The following is a 20,816-nucleotide window of genomic DNA, read 5'->3' on the forward strand; positions in this document are numbered from 1 at the left end:
ATGTATAACAAGGGGGAAATCTGGTAAAGAACAGAATGGTCAAAGCTTCTCAGGTGAGTGATGTGGCCCATGGGCCTCTTGTTTACTATATAATCTATATAGCCCCGCCTAGCACTAGAACCCCTGGGGCCATGAAATTCACAATTTTGAAAGAGGCACCCTAATTCAACATAGCTATGCACTTGGTTAGTTTATTTAATGACCATGAACAGAGAAGAAAAATTTCAAAGAATTTATGCATTTTCACTGTATAATCTATATACTCCCCCCCCCCCCCAGCACTAGAACCCATGACCCTGGGGCCATTAGATTCAAAATTTTAGAAAAGACAGCCTTATTCAACATAACTATGCACTTGGTTAGTTTATTTAATGCCCATAAACAGAAAAGTAGAGTTTCAAAGAATTTATGCATTTTCACTATATAATCTATATAGCCCCGCCCTAGCACCTAAAAACCCCTGACCTCAGGGCCATGAATTTCACAATTTTGGAAGAGGCAGCCTTATTCAACATAACTATGTACTTATTTAGTTTATTTAATGCCTAGGAGCAGAGAGGAAGATTTTCAAAGGAATAATGCATTTTCACTATATAATCTCTTTAGCCCCACCCTAGCACTAGAACCCCTGACCCCAGGGCCATGAATTTCACAATTTTGGTAGAGGACTCAATGCTGATTACAATCATGCCAACAGTTTGACTGCTTGATGTCCAGGAGTAAAGAAGAAGATTTTTAAAGATTGCACTAATTTTAGTGACTTTGGCCCCACCCCTCAGGCCTTAGGGGGGCAGGGATTATGAAATTCAAAATTTTTGTTCCCCTTCACCCATAGATGCTATATGCCAAATTTGGTTGAAATTGGTTCAGTGGTTTCAGAGAAGAAGCTGAAAATGTTCAAATGTTAACGCACGACGGACTACACACACCCGCACGACGACGGAGGAAAACAGATAGCAATAGGTCATCTGAGTTTACTCAGGTGACCTAAAAATATCATCAATATTTACTTAATCTTGTGTGTACTGTATTTTTCATATGTTGATGATGTTCTCTTTATTGTTTCATAAAACAAAGCTTCATTTATCTCCTCTGATTCTGTTTCTATTGCTGTGTATGGAGCTACTTTGTACCCAATGTTTTTAACTATAGTACACAGGAGTGTGCAATTGAGAAAAAATCAAGAACTTTCCAACGGGCTAGTGGCAGCTTTCAAGTTACTAATCCCAAGTAAAAAGTTACTAACCCAAACAGAGGGGCAAAAATTAAAATCAAAACTAATGTTGAGAAGGAATTAATTGCTGAAAAAATCAGGGTACTGGGATCATTCTTTTTAAAATTAAAGATTAAAGTTCTCGCTTTCAATATTAATCATGCATAAATTATTATGAATTAAAATTAATTTAAATAAATTAGCTTCCCTTTTTCCTGATCATTGCACTAACTCATTTAGAATAAAATCAAATTCATTTTGTTTTCATCTTAAATCATCAAGTACACAGGAAATATATTTTATGTGAGTCACAAAACACTTATCTTTCAGTTGATTGGGTGATCGTAAATAATTTAATGAGATATCTGCATGTATTTACCATAAATGGAGGAATAGAGGAAATTCGGAATAGGAAAAAACGATCGTTTTAGGAAGTAAATAAGTCAGATAGAACTACAAAACAGATAAGATTATGGAGATTTATTGACAATAGGAGCATGTTGTCTGGAAAATTTTAACTGGTTGGGAATTTTATAACAAAAAGAAGTGAAAATACCGATTGTGCTTGTCATGTATTGCGTGTGTAGTTATATGTTTTACTAGCCCGAGGGGCTACCTCCTTGCAGAAAACAACTAGCCCGATCCCCAAAAATAGTAGCCCCGGGCGTCGGGAGATGCTACTTGCTCACCCCTGGTACATAAGAACAGTTACCAGGGCATCTTGCAAAACTTCACAGATTGCTTCAAAGTACAAACAAACGAACTAAATCCCGCGCTTCTGTCATACAAATTTCCAAGTCTTTTATGCGTTTTGTGTAAAAAGTCTAGAAAAAAATTGTATTTGGATATTTTTGGACGCGCGCGCGCGAATTTTATTTTTATAATATTATAATTTGGATTTTTTAAAAATAGGGGCAGCGAATCTGACGAACTATATTAGAAATTGGTATGGCCTAACATGTAATTTTTTCTTAAAAATTCTAAGCAGAGAGATGGAGATAATTGATCATGTAGAACCAGATAAATGACTGAACTTACAGTTTATATTTTCTACATGTCAGAAGTACTTCAATGGCTGTCAATCTGGAATACATGCTACATATTACTTTCGTCAACTTACTGTAAGACACGGACTTTACTCTTGGACAGATAACAGCTGTCTCCATAGTCAAGGTAGAAAAGGTCAAGCTGCTCAGGGTCATCTCCTTGGAAACCTGACACTCTGGCCCTGTACCATGATGTATCCTGGTCAAATGGTGCAGCCACCAAATCTCCCACTTGTGCAAACTTAACATTGTCAACCTGTAAGACATCATCATGATATAATTTCTGTGTGTAATGATAAAACACTTATCACAGATTATCATCTTCCATTAATTGACTAAGTGTTATAGAAAAAATATGAAAAGATATTTATAACATATGTTTAATCCTTTTCATTTTATGAAAGCAATACTAATACCTACAAAGTGACTTGAAAATTATAATGATCAAAAGCAGCTGAAAGTGTATTTTGGGTCATGTAGAAAAAACAGATTGAGATATTTTACAGGAGGAAATGAAAAATCAGCTGACAGTGGTCATTGTAGTGGAAAATGGTGCCTATTTAAGGGAGCGCAACTCACTTAAGGATGACGTTTACTCAGGTTTCAGAAGACAGAAAGGAAATTTAATAAAGTATAATATGTTAAATCAAAAATTGCTCTAAATGGATAAAATGACCAATCTGGATTAAATTTTATTTTTTTTCAGTTTTGTCAGAAAATTTCTTGTAAAATAATTTACAATGTAAAGGTTACATGAATTTTTAAACATCATTTTGCAAATTTTATGTGTGTTAAAGCTCATCAATTATTTCAAATATTGAATGCTAAGTAATAATGAAATTAAAAAATATGAAAAATAAAGTGCCGCACCACAGCATGATACGCCCATCAAAAAATTACAATTTTCTTGAACAGTTTAGCGTGCAAGAAAATCACATCAACCTTGATTCTAAGATTTCCATGATTTTTCCATTCCTTAAAATATTTATCCACCCCCTGTGATGTAGGCATTAATTATAATAAATATCACATCATTGATAGATTTCTATGCTGGTTGTGTTAGACCTTGTCCAACATATTAAACATATATCAAATTAGTCTTAACACCTTAATCTATACCAAATTAATTTTGAAAAGAAAAGGCTGGCCATCAAATGACATATGCTATAAACTGACCAGCAGTTCTTCTGTCTAATCCCCAAAGGATACATTTAAGACTGCTTGATCAGATAGCCTTCCTACATTGAACTGATTAATTAATCTTTAACTGGATGCTTGTCTACTCATGACTACCAAGAGATGAATGGGTCTGCACTATCTACCATAAAAATTTTTTTTTAATTATATAAAATACTTAAAGATTTTTTTTTGGTTGAGATTTAATGTCCGACAGGTTTTAATATGTAATTCATATGGACATGCTGATTCCACCCCACCCCATAGAATCAGTTTTTAAATTACTGGGTAATAATGTTATATAATATCATATTAGTCTATTATGCAATACTGTAAATCACTTTTTATTAGCGAGCACTTTATTTTCGTGTAATTACGTGAGGCAGTGTAGTTGCGTAAATTTAATTCTCACGTAGTATTCCTCAATATATAGAGTAATAACCACAATTCGTGAAAATTTTGTCTCGCTAATCAAGAGTCAATGACTATCTCGCAAAAATAAGGTGTCGCCAAAATTTAGTGATCTACAGTATCAAATTAGTTTTAATTACTTTTCATCAAATTCATTTTAAAACTTAGGCTAGCCAACAAGAGCAATTTTTAATCCAACAGGCTTAACCTTTTGCCCAATACTCAAGGGATATAGATAACACTGATGCTCTAGCTACTAGTTAGCTCCTCACACTGAACTCATTAATTTCTCTCTAATTTGACATGCAATTTTCTGTTATCAAAATTTTTCTTGACCAGTGCTTGATAATTACACTGGGAGAGGTAGGATTTCTCTAACATACATAATATTTGTGATAGATTGCTGTCAAGTATAATGCTTTAAAAAATAAGTATTTTCTTGATTCAACACCTTTTTTAATAAGGACAGTGCAATACTCTTACATTATTTGGGATGTGAAAATGAATAGTAATAAGACACATTTTTTTTTAATTTCACTTAAATTAAAGGTCACAGTGACCTTGAAATAGGTCGCGACACACCTTCTACCTAAGATGCATAAACTAGCCAAGTTTGATAATTGTAAGTCTTATAGTTTTCTAGTTATGGGCCAGAAAGGATTTTTCCATATTTGGCTATAACTTCTTAATTAAAGGTCACAGCGACCTACTTCTTGTGCGCGACACACCTTCCACCCAAGATGCATCAGATGACAAAGTTTGATAATCCTAGGCCTAATAGTATTAAAGTTATGAGCCAGAAACGAAAAAGCTAACAGACAGACAGACGTACACGAAGCCTATAACATAATATGTCCCGTCTTAAGACGGGCGTATAAAAACAATTCCAGACAATATATTTCAACAATTTGATCATTGACCTCATATAATATTGATACTATTAGAATAAGGGCAACAAAAGTAACCTGGGGCTATAAATAATTTAGAGTTCTTATCATTAAGATTTTTGTAATTTTCTTTTTAAAATGGGAAAAAATATAAATATTACAAAGAAAATTCAGATTGTAAAAATTAATACGATTATGGCCCAGACTCTAATCATTTATTGATACGAAGCAAAGCTGTTCTGTTCCTATTATATTTCATTATCTAAAGAGTTTTGTTGCTGGTAATATTTTTTGAGTTAAGAAAAAACTGGTCATGGTGTGAAAAAATTTAGGTATTTACGAGAAATACTCAGGGGCCACTAACATGAAAAGTTGGTCATTGACCTAGTTATTTGAAATTTAAATTTAATACAAGAATCATTGGCTGTCTAATAGGTGTACAATGTGCAATAGGTGGTTTTTCATTAGTGCTGTGCGATATTACCGGTTAACCGGTGTATCCCGATTTTTTTCTTCACAATACGTATCGCGGTATTTTTTTTGTGAATACCGGTTCGAGTTTGATATGCTATAAATTGTTAAAAAAAGAGTTATTTGCCCTTTTCAAGGTAAAATATGGCGGCAAGCGACGTGAAGTGTGATCAGAAATGAGAGACATATCTCTGTCAGAAACGAAGAGACAACTGTTACATGAAACCCTTTCATGTTAAAGCCGAATCTGAATATTACAACTTAATTCGTCAAGTTGTGCCACAAAAAAACTTAGCTTGCCACTTGCGCCGACACAACGAGACCAGGCAGTTGCAATATCAACTCGAGAATACATGTAATTTGAGTTCGTGTTTTCATTTGACATTGACAAAAAGCAAAATTTATTAAAAATTTTATATTGTGATATATTGCAATACAAAATATAATATTGCAATATATTGCGATACGATTTTTCGGTCGCGATACCCAGCTCTATTTTTCATTCTTATCAGTGGAATTTATTGTCATCTGAGTAAAGGTATACCTTAAAGTTGGAGAGTTGGTGGTTCTGATATATGTCCTAATTTAATAATTAACTCCTTTAATTTCTCTGAAAAAAATCCTCATTTTGTTCTTAGACATGATTCTAATCATTAATATAGGACTATGACATGAATGACCTCTCTTTTGTGACATGAATTTCCTTTTGTTAACAAACATGAATTATCTCTCTTTCTTTAATCTAATAATGTAACATGAACAACTCCCCTTTTTGTAGACAAAAATGTGTTACAAAAATGAATCAAATAACCACAGAATGTGTTAATGCAAAATCTTACAGAACAGTGTATTCAATAAAAGTGAGACTTTAAAAAAAGCTACATTAATTTTAGATTTATTTTTACATTTCGGGTTGTAACATACCTCTCTCTCTTTACTGTAGTACTGTGACATGAGTTACCTCCCTTTCTTTACTGTAGTACTGTGACATGAGTTACCTCTCTCTCTTTACTGTAGTACTGTGACATGAGTTACCCCTCTTTCTTTACTGTAGTACTGTGACATGAGTTACCCCTCTTTCTTTACTGTAGTACTGTGACATGGGTTACCCCTCTCTCTTTACTGTAGTACTGTGACATGAGTTACCTCCCTTTCTTTACTGTAGTTCTGTGACATGAGTTACCTCTCTCTCTTTACTGTAGTACTGTGACATGAGTTACCTCCCTTTCTTTACTGTAGTACTGTGACATGAGTTACCTCTCTCTCTTTACTGTAGTACTGTGACATGAGTTACCCCTCTTTCTTTACTGTAGTACTGTGACGTGAGTTACCTCTCTCTCTTTACTGTAGTACTGTGACATGAGTTACCCCTCTTTCTTTACTGTAGTACTGTGACATGAGTTACCCCTCTTTCTTTACTGTAGTACTGTGACGTGAGTTACCTCTCTTTCTTTACTGTAGTACTGTGACGTGAGTTACCTCTCTCTCTTTACTGTAGTACTGTGACATGAGTTACCTCTCTTTCTATACTGTAGTACTGTGACATGAGTTACCTCCCTTTCTTAACTGTAGTACTGTGACATGAGTTACCTCCCTTTCTTTACTGTAGTACTGTGACATGAGTTACCTCTCTCTCTTTACTGTAGTACTGTGACATGTGACATGAGTTACCTCCCTTTCTTTACTGTTGTACTGTGACATGAGTTACCTCTCTCTCTTTACTGTAGTACTGTGACATGAGTTACCTCCCTTTCTTTACTGTAGTACTGTGACATGAGTTACCTCTCTCTCTTTACTGTAGTACTGTGACATGAGTTACCTCTCTCTCTTTACTGTAGTACTGTGACATATCTTTAACCATCTCGTCCAGCTGTATAGACATGGAGGTCAGGATTTGTACAAAGAAGGTGGAGGGGTTGGCCACAGAGCTGACATAGACCTCCACATACTCCCTCCCACTCGGCCAGGAGCAGGTGTTCTCTGTGTGGTGTGTAGGGGTCTTAGGTACTGAAAATAGGAATTAAAATGATTAAAACGTCATACAAGAGTTTTTTCTCAGTAACAGTGTTGAGGTTTGGGTAAGATAGCTGTTCCTGTGTACTTCTTTACCATGTTTAATCCTTTGTTTCACTCAGTACCAAAGAACTGAGAAGGAAAAATGGATTTCATACCATGAAGACTATCTGAAATGTTTCTCAGGTTTACAGGCTTGCTGTTACTGTGTTACAACTTCTTTTTACAATTCATGGTAGAAATCAACATTTTGTGCAATTTTAAAAGCAGTCTGCTCAATTTTCTGCATAAATATTTTGTAAAATTTCATGTCTCAACATATGTAGTCCAAGTGTTAAACATTCCCTTAACACTTTATATATTTATTTTAGGTAATACTTAGAAATATAATAAATTAAGGAGAAAAGACCCAGAGTTAAGATTTTGCTGATATATTTGAGAATGATTCAAACCTGGTTCTGCTTTGTCCAATGGTAAGGCTTCTCTCTGCTCATCTTCAGTGTCTACCTTTGACTTGTTACGCTTCTCCCGATTGGCCTCCATTACAGATTTCTTGGCTCTGAACAATTTTTCTTCTTGGAGTTTTTCTTCAATTAATGTCTGTGGAAAAAATTAAGACATTGTTAACACTTTGTAGGGATCACATGCAGTTGTATATTGCATTTGACAAGATGATCAATCATTCAAATTCTTTGACTAGTATGCATGAATGTAATCTTTTTTATAATTATTTATACTCCTTTTTATTTCTTATATTTCCAAAGATGAATTAGCTACTTTTAACTGAGTAATTAACCAATTCCCCTTATTCCTATATAAGAACCATTGTTTAATTCCTTCTTGCATCTTGAAATTAATTCAATATATTGAAATTTTTATTTCTCCCTTAATTATGTTATCCAAAATGTGTACTCTGTACTCTATAATCTGGATTTCTTTATCCTTACCTTGGCAAACTCAACCTGATCTCTGCGATCCTGAATTCTCTATCTACACATCTCTATCCTTACCTTGGCTAGGTCTATCTGTTCTCTAGTCCCTATTATCTGGACTTCTCTATCTACACATCTCTATCTTACCTTGGCTAGGTCTATCTGTTCTGTAGTCCCTGTTATCTGGACTTCTCTATCTACACATCTCTATCCTTACCTTGGCTAGGTCTATCTGTTCTCTAGTCCCTGTGATCTGGACTTCTCTATCAACCTCTCTATATTCATCCTTTGTCCGGTCAATGTACACCTTTGCGTTGGCTGATCTGGAGATGCTTCTGATTGTTTCTCCACCCCTACCTGAATAGTGAAACAGAAAATTAGAGGAAAGAATGCTTATTTAAAAAGTATGGTGTGAAACAGGCAAAGCAATGCATATACATTGGACCTTCAGATATCTGGATGCCATATATCCGATACTTCAGTATCTGGATGATTTTTCATCGGAACTGAATTTTTTAACGTTATTTTTGTCTTGTTTAACTGGTATTTCAGATATCTGAATGTTTCACATATCTGGACAAACTGACGAGGAACCAAAGTGTCCGGATAAATGAGTCTCCATTTTATGTGTAAGGCTGGTGTTGATGACCTCTGATCAAAAAAAATAAATAAAATACTCAGAAATGTCTAACTGCATGCACCAATTGCAATGTTTTAACTAACAAACATCTTTTCAAAAATTAACAACCTAGAAATGATCCTGCTGACAAAAAACATCAATGGATTAAAGAATATCCAACCTACCAAAAGCCCTGTCAAGAGTGCTGGACAGTACAAACATATGTAGTATAGAATTTACTAGAAATGGACCTGACTAATATATACTATACATATACAACCTACCTATAATCCTGCCTAGAGTGCTAACATCTGTAGATAAATGTACAACCTACCTATAATCCTGCCTAAAGCACTTGACGGTACAAATATCTGCTCGGTGAGTACGACTGGCATGTTGGCCACAAACTCCCTGATGATGAGCTCGGCTTTCTGAGCGGACTCAGCTGTCCCCCGTATCACCATTGTACGCTTCTCATCTTCTTCTTTAGCCCGGTTGTTGTCGTCTTTAAAATTTATCCTTGTGCCTGTAGTCTTCTGGATCTAAGTAAAAATATCAAAATTTTAAATAACTGAGATAAGTTTAATGTAATTGATCAAGTATTTCTCTAAAGTTAAACTATGAGATTTCTAAATGTAATTGGATTGCTGTATCATTATATCCCTAATTAAAACAAACTTTTTCATTTAAAATGTCAAAATTTTATTTATAAATTAATGAGTATTAATAACTCAGGCAATGTTAATGTAACTTATCAAGTATTACTCTCGTCTACAAGTTTTTTTTCATTGTAACTGGATTATTCCATCATTCAGATAATATCAGGCTTAAATTAAAATTTGTTTGATTGCAGTTGCCTACCGACCCACTGAAAATGCACCCAACCTTAACTTTTTTTTAGCCATTTAGTAAATCAATTTCTGTAAATTTTTTCAGGCTATTGAAACTGTTTCATTTTAAAATTTTGACTTTGTTTTTTTTTTTCAGTGGTTTATAACAATAGTGGTCCAGAGCTTATTCGTGCTCAGTAGACCAATGAAAAGTTTTATTATTTATCATTTAACAAAAAATCTGAAATTTTTTTTTTCTTTTTTTCCAAAAAAAAGATTGCCTACCTACTAACCCAGTATATAAATTATAGGTCAGCAACTGCAAATAAAGAATTTTTTAAGCTTGGCCTCATTAAAATGGAATCAAAATTTCACTTATAATGAATTTGAAATTCATAAATAAAATGAATTAAAGAAATATATCACATATTACAAGAGGATGAATTATGTATGTACCAATGAAATTTAAATTTTCCCTACCTTAAGATTCATTAATTAATTTTTTTTGATTTAAAAAACAATTTTTTTGTCAAACTTGTTTTATCCTTTACATTATCTGCTCTCACTGTGACATTTGAGACTGTTCTGCAGTGAGTCCCTTCATTATAATTAAGTTCCCATGTTTATCAACAACACCCCTTTCTGTTCTGTCAGGGATGTAACAAAGAGCCCAGTCTGATAATTATGTTTTTGAGGGGACCTACGGTTCTATCATGCCATAAATAATAAATAAATAATAAATAATCTTCGACTTTTTTAATGTTGAACCTGTTCGCCAATGATACCCCCCCACACACACACAATTCTGCTCCATAATAAGCATAATTCAAAATATCTGTTAATTGTTCATATATACCATATAAGTAGAATTTTTAGCAAGGATTTAACTTTGGCATTATAAGCGAGGGTGCTGACATTGCTAAAATTGAATATCGCTAAAAATTAATTGTGTATTTTTTGTAATAGCTTCTTTAGTTAACATTTTAAAATTGCTAAAATTACTTCTCGCTAAAAATGAAATACCAGATCTAAGGTAGAAATGGCTAAAATTTTCTCTTATACAGTATTTTAAAGTCTTACTCAGGAGGAAAGAAAATCACATTGCTAAAAGCAACAATTCTTTATAAGTGTGTTTGCTGTTAGCAGGTTTTACTGTATCAGGTTTTATAGATGTACGTACCTCTTTTATGTTGGACCCCTGTCTGCCTATGATGCCCCCCGCTGCCTTAGCCGGGACCTCGAGCTCTATGATGGTCTGTTTAGACGTGGCACTCTGTCGCTTCTCTTCATCTTCATCGCTGTCATCCTCTGAAAATAAAGAACAAACTTTCCTGTCTGCCTTGGAGGAACAGAATTAAATTATACAATAGAGTAGATTTTACCATAAAAATGGCATCTAAAACGAAAGGTTCAGAAATGTGGAAATATTTCAACATTTTACATACTGAAGGAAAAACAGATAAAATAGTAACAGTGTGCATTATAATACGATAATGTGATTTAAATCATTTGTTTCAATTATTTTTCTATTCAGGAAACTACTTTTAACTAGAAAGATTCTGCAAATCTCTGATACAATGCAGAAATATGGGGAGAATTCTGTGATAATGGTCTGTTCCAGTAATTAAATCAAATGTACATTACCGAGGAATGAACTTTATTTACTTAAATTATAAACCTACCTTCAGTGCTGGAGAGGAGTTTATACAATAAGTAGGCTGTACTGGCTACACTCACGGCGCCAGCTGTCACTAAGATCTTGCTGAGGGTCCTCATATTAAATGTCAAGTTTTGCGTGGGTTTACATCCCCGAGAAGTGAAAAGCTGTCAAATACATCTAATACATGTCACACTCAGATTCCATTTTCTTAATCCTTGACTTAAAATAACATTTTTCTGATAATGTTCAAAAATATATATATGGAAAACATCTTCATCTTGCAAAACGAGTTCATTTATCACTCAATGTTTATCTTCTTTTTTTATACTCAACTTGCAAATTAGAAAACTACAAGCATCTGTGTTGTCAACCGGCTTTCACGCGTTAAATCTATTTAAATGACCAATTTTTATCAGTTCTGAAAAATACCTACTTTATTTACCAAATCTTTTTAAAAATAATTCAAATTTCTAACATCTCCGTTTTCGCTGCCTTTGGCCATGCTTCTATTTTCTTTTCATAATTTATGTATCTCGATCCCGATCAATTTGACTGAGAGACTTATCTCGAGTGTCGAGAATACTAGTTAATTTGCGTTATATTGATATCCGTCGGTTTCATTGAGAGGGGGAATATTAATTTTAGCCCGTCTGTCCGTCCGTCTGTATTTTTGTCTGACTGTCTGCTGATACACTTTCGTTTCCGCAGGATATCCATTGGCGTCAGAAGCAAATACAAAGTGGGGAGCTTTAAGTGAAAAAAAAAAAAACAAGCCTACAAAAGAGCTTGACGAGCAAAAAAGAAAGAAAGAAAGAAAGAAATGTGTCCTAAAACGAAAATCATTTTTTCACCGGGGGGGGGGGGGGAAGGGGGGGGGGTATGATCGAACTTCTTTCAGTGCTAATTTTTACTAAACTAAACTTGAACGTGTCTATGGGAGGACTAAACCTACATGTAGGTCCTAGTGTTCAATGCCTATATTATGTCTATTTTTTGCCTATGATATCTCGAGAAATGTTTGAGCTTTTGCAAGAAATTTTACACAACACAAAAATTTAATTATACATACTAAAAAATTAAACCAATGAAAAAAAAAATATAAAGATCTGATATGTCTGGGTTTTTTTTTCTTTTTTCAATCGAAATTTGTTCCCAATTACATTTTACATGAGCCATTACAAGGTTTGATTATCTCAATATGAAAATCATTCCAAATTTTTATTATGTACTGTGAACAATTTTTTAAAAGCTCGTCCCTCCTACAGGATTATACACACTGTACCATGTGTATATGAGTCCCAAAGGGATCTGCAAATGCAAAATTTATAAAAAAAATTTTTTTGAAAAATGAAATCTACTAACTATATCTTCTGTATATAAAATACAAATTTCTGTACTGAGCATGTACATGCATAGGGGTTCAAATGCTAGTATGGGGCTTAAGGGAATCACGAGTACTAAGTGTCTGCTTACCCCAAGCACCTTTAGGTGTTATCGTTAAAACCTTGAGTTATAATATGCCCATTGTCTCAAACAGGTTCAGCAAGTCACTCCTCCACACCATAACTGAATGACTTTGAGGGGGCAGGGGCCTCCCTCTTGTGTCCAAAATATACATTAGAATTAATATATCATTTTGTGTGTGTGTGTGGCTGTGGGCCTACCCCATCCTCAAACTGCCCCCTTTCAAGATTCCTGGATCCGCCACTGGACATGGTGACCCTGGAAATGCTCCGGCAGCTGTGTGACAGCGGCGGAAGGCGAGACTCTGACACCATAAGACAACTGGAAGCAGTGACAAGGGAAGAAAAAAAAACCAACAGAAAATGAAATCCACCGGTCCTCCGGGTCCAGGGGTTTTCGGGAGGGGCAAGCAACTCCACCCCAATAAAAAGTCCTACATGTACATCGAACAGGAATAAGTCAAACAAGTCATCCTCATATCATGTAGTCTAATCCAAATAATGAATAATGATAATCGTACAGATTTAATTTCTTTATTTAATACAAAGTCATTTTGACAATAAGTTAACATTTATAACGAGTCAATAACAGCGGAAGGTGGTCTTCATATGATGTGGTCAAATGATGCAGCCCTCTAAAATAGAAAATTATTTTATTTGAAAACTTCTGCAAAGAGTATTTAAGACAGTGAAATACGACAGAAATTAAATAATTATTTTTTTACATTTACCACAGATACAGCAGATTGCGATGGATCCGCCACTCTATTGTACACTTACCACCGTTACACCCCTTGCTATGGATTCGCCACTCGATTGTACACTTACCACCGTTACACGCCATTGCTATAGATCCGCCCCTATCTTGAACACTTACCACCGTTACACGAGATTGCTATAGATCCGCCCCTATCTTATACACTTACCACCGTTCCACCTCTTGCTATAGATCCGCCCCTGTATTGTACACTTACCACCGGTACAGCACTTGATGTAACAACAAAGGATGATCCCTGTACAACAAATAATGAGTCCCAGACCACACATCACGGCGGTAACTATGATAGCAGTCACTTCAGTACTGTAATGTAGAAAGAATCAAAGTACTGAAAGAACTATAGGCAATAAATAGAATCAAAGTACTCAAAATACTACATGTACAGTCATTGGACATACATATAATTTGAAAGTACGATACATAGAAATAGTAAAGCTGCATTTTTTTTTTACATACATTAAAATTCAATTTCTTAAAAGATTTCGTAGCTAAAGGAACCTTGGACAACGGTTGTGCTTTTTTTTTTTTTTGGTGATTAAATGACAGATGACTCCTTTCTACCTTTTCAAAACCCGTCCCCTTTCTACCAGAATGAATGGTAATTGACAACCTTTTATCACCCTTCGCTATGTAATACTTACTCGTGTTGGTCCTGTCTGGTGGAACCATCACTGACGTCTGATTGACCATCTATAAATAGAAATAGACTTAAAAATAATGACCTTGTAGACAGAAGCTAAGTATCCTTTTCGACATTTAAATAAACTCTGCAATATGACTATTTTTTCTTAATAAAATAAATTATGTCAGAAAGGACAGAAGGAAGACACGCGTCAAAATTTGAGAAAATGAGTAATGTAGAAATTGGAAAACGTACAGTTTTTGGAGCAAGTATATATATTTGGCCTATCTATACTCAGAGGGGGCAAAAGTGGATTGGTGTTATGGAGCGGGGTGGGATGGGGTGGGGTGGGGTGGGGTCTTATATGTTAGCTTTATATTCTAATGACCCATTATTAGTTGGCTGTTCAGGAGATATAGGAGGGGGTGTCAATTAAGTTACCTGATATTTAAAAGTCTACAGAATGTAGTTGCGTTCAGGCAGTGGGTTGGGTGGGAAGGAAGAGGATACTTATATGTATACAAATAAATCCGATGCCTTTTTTTTATTTGAGAGTTATCAGTAAATTCACTTGCTTCATGACAAAGGGATTCTGGAGGGGTTCGGGTAGGCGGTTTTCTACTGACAGATGCAAGTCAGAATAGTTAAGGTGGTTGTATCAATTAAGTTAGGTGTCAATATATTAATTGATTTTGACAAGGGAGGGAGGATACTTACGGATGAGAATGAGTTGAATTATAAGGAAACAAAGAGATGAAGCTGATACAGTTAGCATTTCCTCCTAATTACGTCATCCTCCTGTAATATCAAAACATAAAACTATTATAATCAATATAATGAAATGACAGAAAGGTTTTCACGGCTTAAACAGGTATTTTATCTTTTTGCATTTTCGATTTATTGATTAATTAATGTTTTATGCCGATTCGGCAATATTTCAGCCAGATGTCGGCGATAAAAAGTAAAAAAAAAAAATGAGGCCAGTTTTCTTTTTAAGTTTTGAGTTTCCCTGACGGCCCCAAACAGGCCTACTATTTTTCGAAAATGAGAGAAACCATGTTTTGCGTGCCAAGGGGATTGTCATCCTTGACAAGGGACACCATCAAACGTCCCATCCGACAGACCTTTGTCGCAACATTGACGAAAAACGAGTAAGAGGGTTAGATTTTACCGAATTCCCCTTTTGAAACTCTAGATCTTCAACTAGCTAGTACAAAATGAAATTTCATATTATTTAGTGAAATGTTTCTTGTTTTTGGTAAAGGTTACTTTGTAAAAGAATGATAGTTTGTTATAGATCAAATACATGTTAATACTTGATAACAAATGAAATTCCTTTAAAGGCTGAGGTTGAAAGAAATAGGGGGTTTCTTAAAACAATTTATGGAGTAAAAACAAACAAACCAAAGTCATGAAAATCCATGCTTCATATGGCTCAGATTTCGTTAAAAAAAAAAAGAATTCATTTGCCTTTTAAAATTTTCCCCTATATTAGGTTAACAAGAAAATCATCTGAAAGATGACAGTATTTAAAAAAAAAAATACAAATGGGAAATGTTCTCAATCTGTGCCAAAGGATATGTGTACTCAACTGGTATTTTAAAAAAAAGAGGAAGTTATTTCAGATCTATAGAAAACAATATAGTTCTTAAAAAGCCACAGAATATTTTGGTCAAAAAGAACAAAACAAATCTTATAATAAGTATAAGTATAACAAGTATAACCCCCTCCCCTTAGAAAGGACAAAATACACGTATTTTACCTGTTTCGAGAATATCCACTTCACTCGTTTGGTATTTTAGTATGTGTACAGTAGACCATTTAAATTTCAAATATTCTAAACGTCCGTTATCTATGTGCGTGTACTGGGGTCGGGGTGTATCGATCTATTGATTTAAATGCTCTATGTTATTGACAAAAACTTATTTACCTGAAATAACCTCGTTACCAAAAACCAACAGCTTACCAGGTTGTTGGCGTGATTTAAATGACTTTTTGATCCTCGTTTATTTAGGGAACATGCAAATCGCCTTAAATAACATACATGTATTAACGTTTTTTTTTCTTCCTTGTTCATTTTTTTGTCGCGTTAAAGACACATTTCTTTCTTATTTGTCACTCCTCGTATCTTAGTTTTTTTAAAGAACTTTCTGTGTTTCTCTTAAACATGTTAAATGTGTGTTTTAAAAAAACTAATTTTCATTTTTTTTTCTTGCACCAACATTTTAAAATAGGAACATTCTTACAAAGTTTGATATCTGATACATCGACCGAGAAAAGGGCGAAATGTTTCAATCAACCTTCAAAGTATTTGAAGAGAGGGTATGTTGGAGAGGGATCATCCGACCGAATTGGCATTTTTAGGTCTTGATTTAAAGATATGCACGAGAAACTCTCATCTGACTGACAATGACAACTCACTTGAAACTCGATGACAATTTAGTATACAAGCCAAGCTATCTCTGCTTGAAAATGGCGTCTTTTTGGCCGTGTAACACACTGCACATAATTCTAATTAATACATGGCGCGTTAAGGTGTTTTTATTGCTCTAGAATAAACACCATGCAATGTCTGACAGAGTCATGAAATCCTCTATTAGCCAAGCTATTTAAACATTGACAATGAACTTTAATATCCACCAAGCTTGAAAAGTAGGAGGGTATATAATGATTGGGATGTATGTCCGTCCGTTCATCTGATATGCTTTAGGGTTTATGGACCCATCATTATCCGTAACTCCTATACCTCTCCATAAAATTTAATGAAACTCTCAGAGATTTTTTTATTGCATAATGCCATTGTGCACCTCTTACTTTCCTTTTTGACCTGACAGTTATTTCAAGCCCCAGACTTTACCATTGCGATCATATGGGAGGTGGGGAGGTAAGGGGAGGTTATCATATAAATTCGTATGAGTAAAGAGAGCTCGGTTCACTTTATGCATAAAACGACCCTGTAGGTATACCAATATCTTGACGAACATTTTATGTTCCACTTTAAACATCAAAGTAAAGTAGAAACTTTCATTTCCTGCTAAAATTCACTAGGTCTTGGAAAACAGGCTAGTGTTCTTGAAGTTTTAATGTAAACAGGAATATTTGAGTAGAGAAGAAAAATAATATGGGCGCACCCTCTGATCTAAAAATAAAACATGTCTTGTAATCCTCAGGAACATTTCTGTCATTTACTATTGCATATTTTAGATCAGAGGTTTTCAATATAGAGCATATTAAAAATCGAAAATAGCTTTTAAAAGTTGCCGTTTTTGTAGAGTTTTTCAGAATATGAAGAAATTGACCCATTTCGTGACGTCATAGTTCATTGACTAGCCAGAAAATTACGTCACTTTTTATAGATACTCAGTCACCAAAGATCTATGTGATATTCAAATCATTTAATTTCTATAAAATACTTGATTCTGATTGGATAAAAAATTGATTCGATAACTGTATCAACAAGACGCCCACGGGCCTTATAGGTCACCTGAGTATTCCGTAATAACTTTTCAACAATTGGATTTGGTTCGTATTTTAAACCAGAGGCCATGAAATTCACATTTTTGAAAGAGGCACCATTGCTTTTCATAATTATACACTTAGCATGTTTACTCTAGTTACTTAATACCAAGAGGTAGATCAGAGTAACAAAGAGAAAATGCACTTCCACTTTATAACCAGTTGTGCACTCCACCCCAAAGGAACCACTGACCCTTGGACCAAAATTTTGGAAATTTTATCATGAATTTTATTTCATCATATATGGTAGGTTAATACCAAAGAGCAGATATCAATTGAAAGCATTTTACTATATAATCTGTACAGACCCGCCCTAGCACTAGAACCTCTGACGGGGCCATGAATTTCACAATTTTGGTAGAGGATTCGATGCTCATTACAATTATGCCAACAGTTTACTGCTTGATGTCCAGGAGAAAAGAAGAAGATTTTTAAAAATTGCACTAATTTTAGTGGTTTTGGCCCCACCCCACAGGCCCTAGGGGGGTACGGACCATGAAATTCACAATTTCACCCACAGATGCTTTATGCCAAAATTGGTTGAAATTGGTTGAGCGGTTGCAGAGAAGAAGCTGAAAATGTTCAAATGTTAACAAACGACGCACACCGCACGACGACAGACGAAAACGGACAGAAACAGGTCATCTGAGTTTACTCAGGTGACCTAATAAAATCTAGAGTTCGCTTGCAATAAGCAGCCGGAACTACTTTGGCTGTCTTTACATGTATATTTCCCGCTTCCAGATTACTTTTTGAAGGAATAATTAAATAGTTTTAATTTCATTGATATATTCCTAAATTTTAAAACCTGTCCGTTACATTCCTGACTTATTTCCTACTTTCTTTTCTAATTATCCCTCTTTGCTAAGCAAACCAAATCGTCTGCATTACAACAATATGTGCAGTTATTGGAAAGAATGAAAGAAATCAGCATACTTATGTTAAATTAATGCCTTTGAGATAACTGGTATTAACGAACGAAAGAACTGTGAAAAAATGTTTTTATGCTACCAAATCTGGGAAATGCCGTTAATGTGTTAATTCTTAGAAAACGAATGATCGAGAAAAACGACACAACATGAGTGAGGACGGAATTCTTTAAGCCTAATCTTAAACAGTCGGCAACAGACTTTTTAAGATTTCACAGCATTGACAGGTTGTGATAAGTATTTAGGTGACCGGTTTGAAATTCAGATGAAAAGGAGCGCAAATGAAATCCAAAATTTCTGTGACCTATATAGAACTGTTAGGATATACGTGTAGCTTCCTTTTACATTTACGAGTTTACCTGGGAAAATATACCCATTGGGATATAGCAAAATACTAGAGGTACTGTGAGCGATGATCTCACTAAATGATACCCCCCGCCTCCATATAGTTATAATGGCAAAGTCCATGTTTTGGTGTGGCCGTGAAACCCAAAACATGTGACGGATCAAAAAGTAAAATAGGAGGTGCACAATTGCAATATGTAATAAAGATTCTGTGAAAGTTTCATCAAATTTTATTCAGTGGTATGAGAGGAGTTGCGGATAAGAGATGGGTACCCCAAAGCGTAACAGACGGACGGACGGAAGGACGAACGAACGGACGGACGGAATTAACGATTACTATATACCCTCCCGCTTTTCAAGCGGGGGGTATAATAATAACACAACAGGTAATTTATTGTGTTAAAATCTTTTAATTATTGTTTGAGAAGGTTGGTAATGACACGACAATATATCAGAACTTGTTTTTTCGTAAGGCCTATAAGTTAGTCATTTTGAATTTCAGCAACGTTACCGTTGTTGTGATATATTCATACGCTTTTGATGCGTAAATTTCATAGTAAAGTGAAAGACAACTTCAATTTATTAATTTAAAATCATAATTAAATGATAAGAAATGAATGCAATATTTCTTCCTTTGATCGAAATATCAAAGAAAAATTTGGAAGGAAAACCTTTTCATCAATGCGCTGCGCTACGCGCATTGATGACGTTTTCCGTCCAATTTTTTTCTTTGATACTTCAATCAAAGGAAAAAATATTACATTTATTTCTTATATAATTAATGCATTAAACTAAAACTAAGCAGTTTTGGTTTTCCCGAAATTCACAGGGCCAAAAAAGACAAAAGTCAACCTTGTTCTTTACGTATTTTAAAAAAAATCCATTTATAACTCACATTTACCTATATTTATCTGTACACAATAATTTTATAAAATACAAAAGTTCATAAGCCTATATGTCAATGCCATCAAAAAAAATTCTAACATTTAGATTATATATAAGTTAAAGAAATAAGTCTTATGCCCCCTACCCCCTCCATTTTACATACATACTCCACAGATCTGTACATATATACTTATTCATTTTCTTAGGTAAGTTCGCTTTTTTAAGGATATTGCTGAGGACGATAATTGACGTGTACATAAAAAAAATATATACATTTCATAAGTGATATTTCTTATCATCGGTGCTGTCATACTAATTTCACTTTGGCGTCAGTTGCAACTTCTTGATTCGGAAAAGAAGAATATGCCAGAAAAAACTGAGAAGATGCGAAACAAAAAGTTTGCATGCATCTGGTAAATTACGATTTATGCGTAAAAAGCCGATAAGTTAAAATCGTTAATATAACGTTTTAATGTGTAGATAAACATATTACAGATTTCAGTTTAAAGTTGAACACATGTAGCATATGAAGTGTAAATTATATTGATTTAAGTGTAAAATATTCAGAACTTTGTGTAAAATTTTGAGATTAATGTGTAAACATTGCATTTACATTTATAGAATGAAATGTCATTTTCATAAGAAATTCGATTGAAAAATATACAGATCGAAGTGTAAAAGTTTGAAAGTGGCTCTTATAAGCTTCCGTATTTATGTCATAAAAATAAATGACAAATTCCACATGCTGAATTTTCATACAGGAGGCTAATAAACATATTGGATGAATAATTTGCTTACCATTAATGTTTGTCAGTTGTTCGCACTCTTATTAAATTGCTATAGTGAATACCAAGTTTCAATTTAAAAATGAAATAACAATGCATTGTAAACGAGAATGAATTTTCTTTAAAAAATGTTATAGAAACAATTTAGTACAAGTTGTTAGGATTTCCCTAATTACTTTAATCACACGACTGCACGTTTGATTCATCTACCTCTTACGCCACTGTAGTGCTCTTT

The 20,816-nt window shown here is 34.3% G+C and overlaps 1 protein-coding gene across 1 annotated transcript in view; it reads right to left on the reverse strand.

The window, feature by feature from the left end:
* Positions 1-11,744, reverse strand: part of LOC134250970 (tudor and KH domain-containing protein homolog) — a 34,561-nt gene extending 22,817 nt beyond the window's left edge. The window contains exons 1-8 of the mRNA XM_062733340.1: positions 11,692-11,744; positions 11,281-11,422; positions 10,779-10,906; positions 9,099-9,310; positions 8,367-8,502; positions 7,670-7,817; positions 7,024-7,211; positions 2,334-2,515 (exon numbers count right to left, since the gene is read on the reverse strand). Coding sequence (XP_062589324.1) covers positions 2,334-2,515; positions 7,024-7,211; positions 7,670-7,817; positions 8,367-8,502; positions 9,099-9,310; positions 10,779-10,906; positions 11,281-11,374 — 1,088 coding nt within the window. The 5' untranslated portion in view covers positions 11,375-11,422; positions 11,692-11,744. The remainder of the gene's footprint in view (positions 1-2,333; positions 2,516-7,023; positions 7,212-7,669; positions 7,818-8,366; positions 8,503-9,098; positions 9,311-10,778; positions 10,907-11,280; positions 11,423-11,691) is intronic.
* Between the last annotated feature and the right edge of the window lie 9,072 nt (positions 11,745-20,816).

The sequence above is a fragment of the Saccostrea cucullata genome, unplaced genomic scaffold, assembly GCF_032062105.1.
Source record: "Saccostrea cucullata isolate Sc308-1 unplaced genomic scaffold, CSIRO_AGI_Scuc_v1 ctg6269, whole genome shotgun sequence".
NCBI lineage: Eukaryota > Metazoa > Mollusca > Bivalvia > Ostreida > Ostreidae > Saccostrea > Saccostrea cuccullata.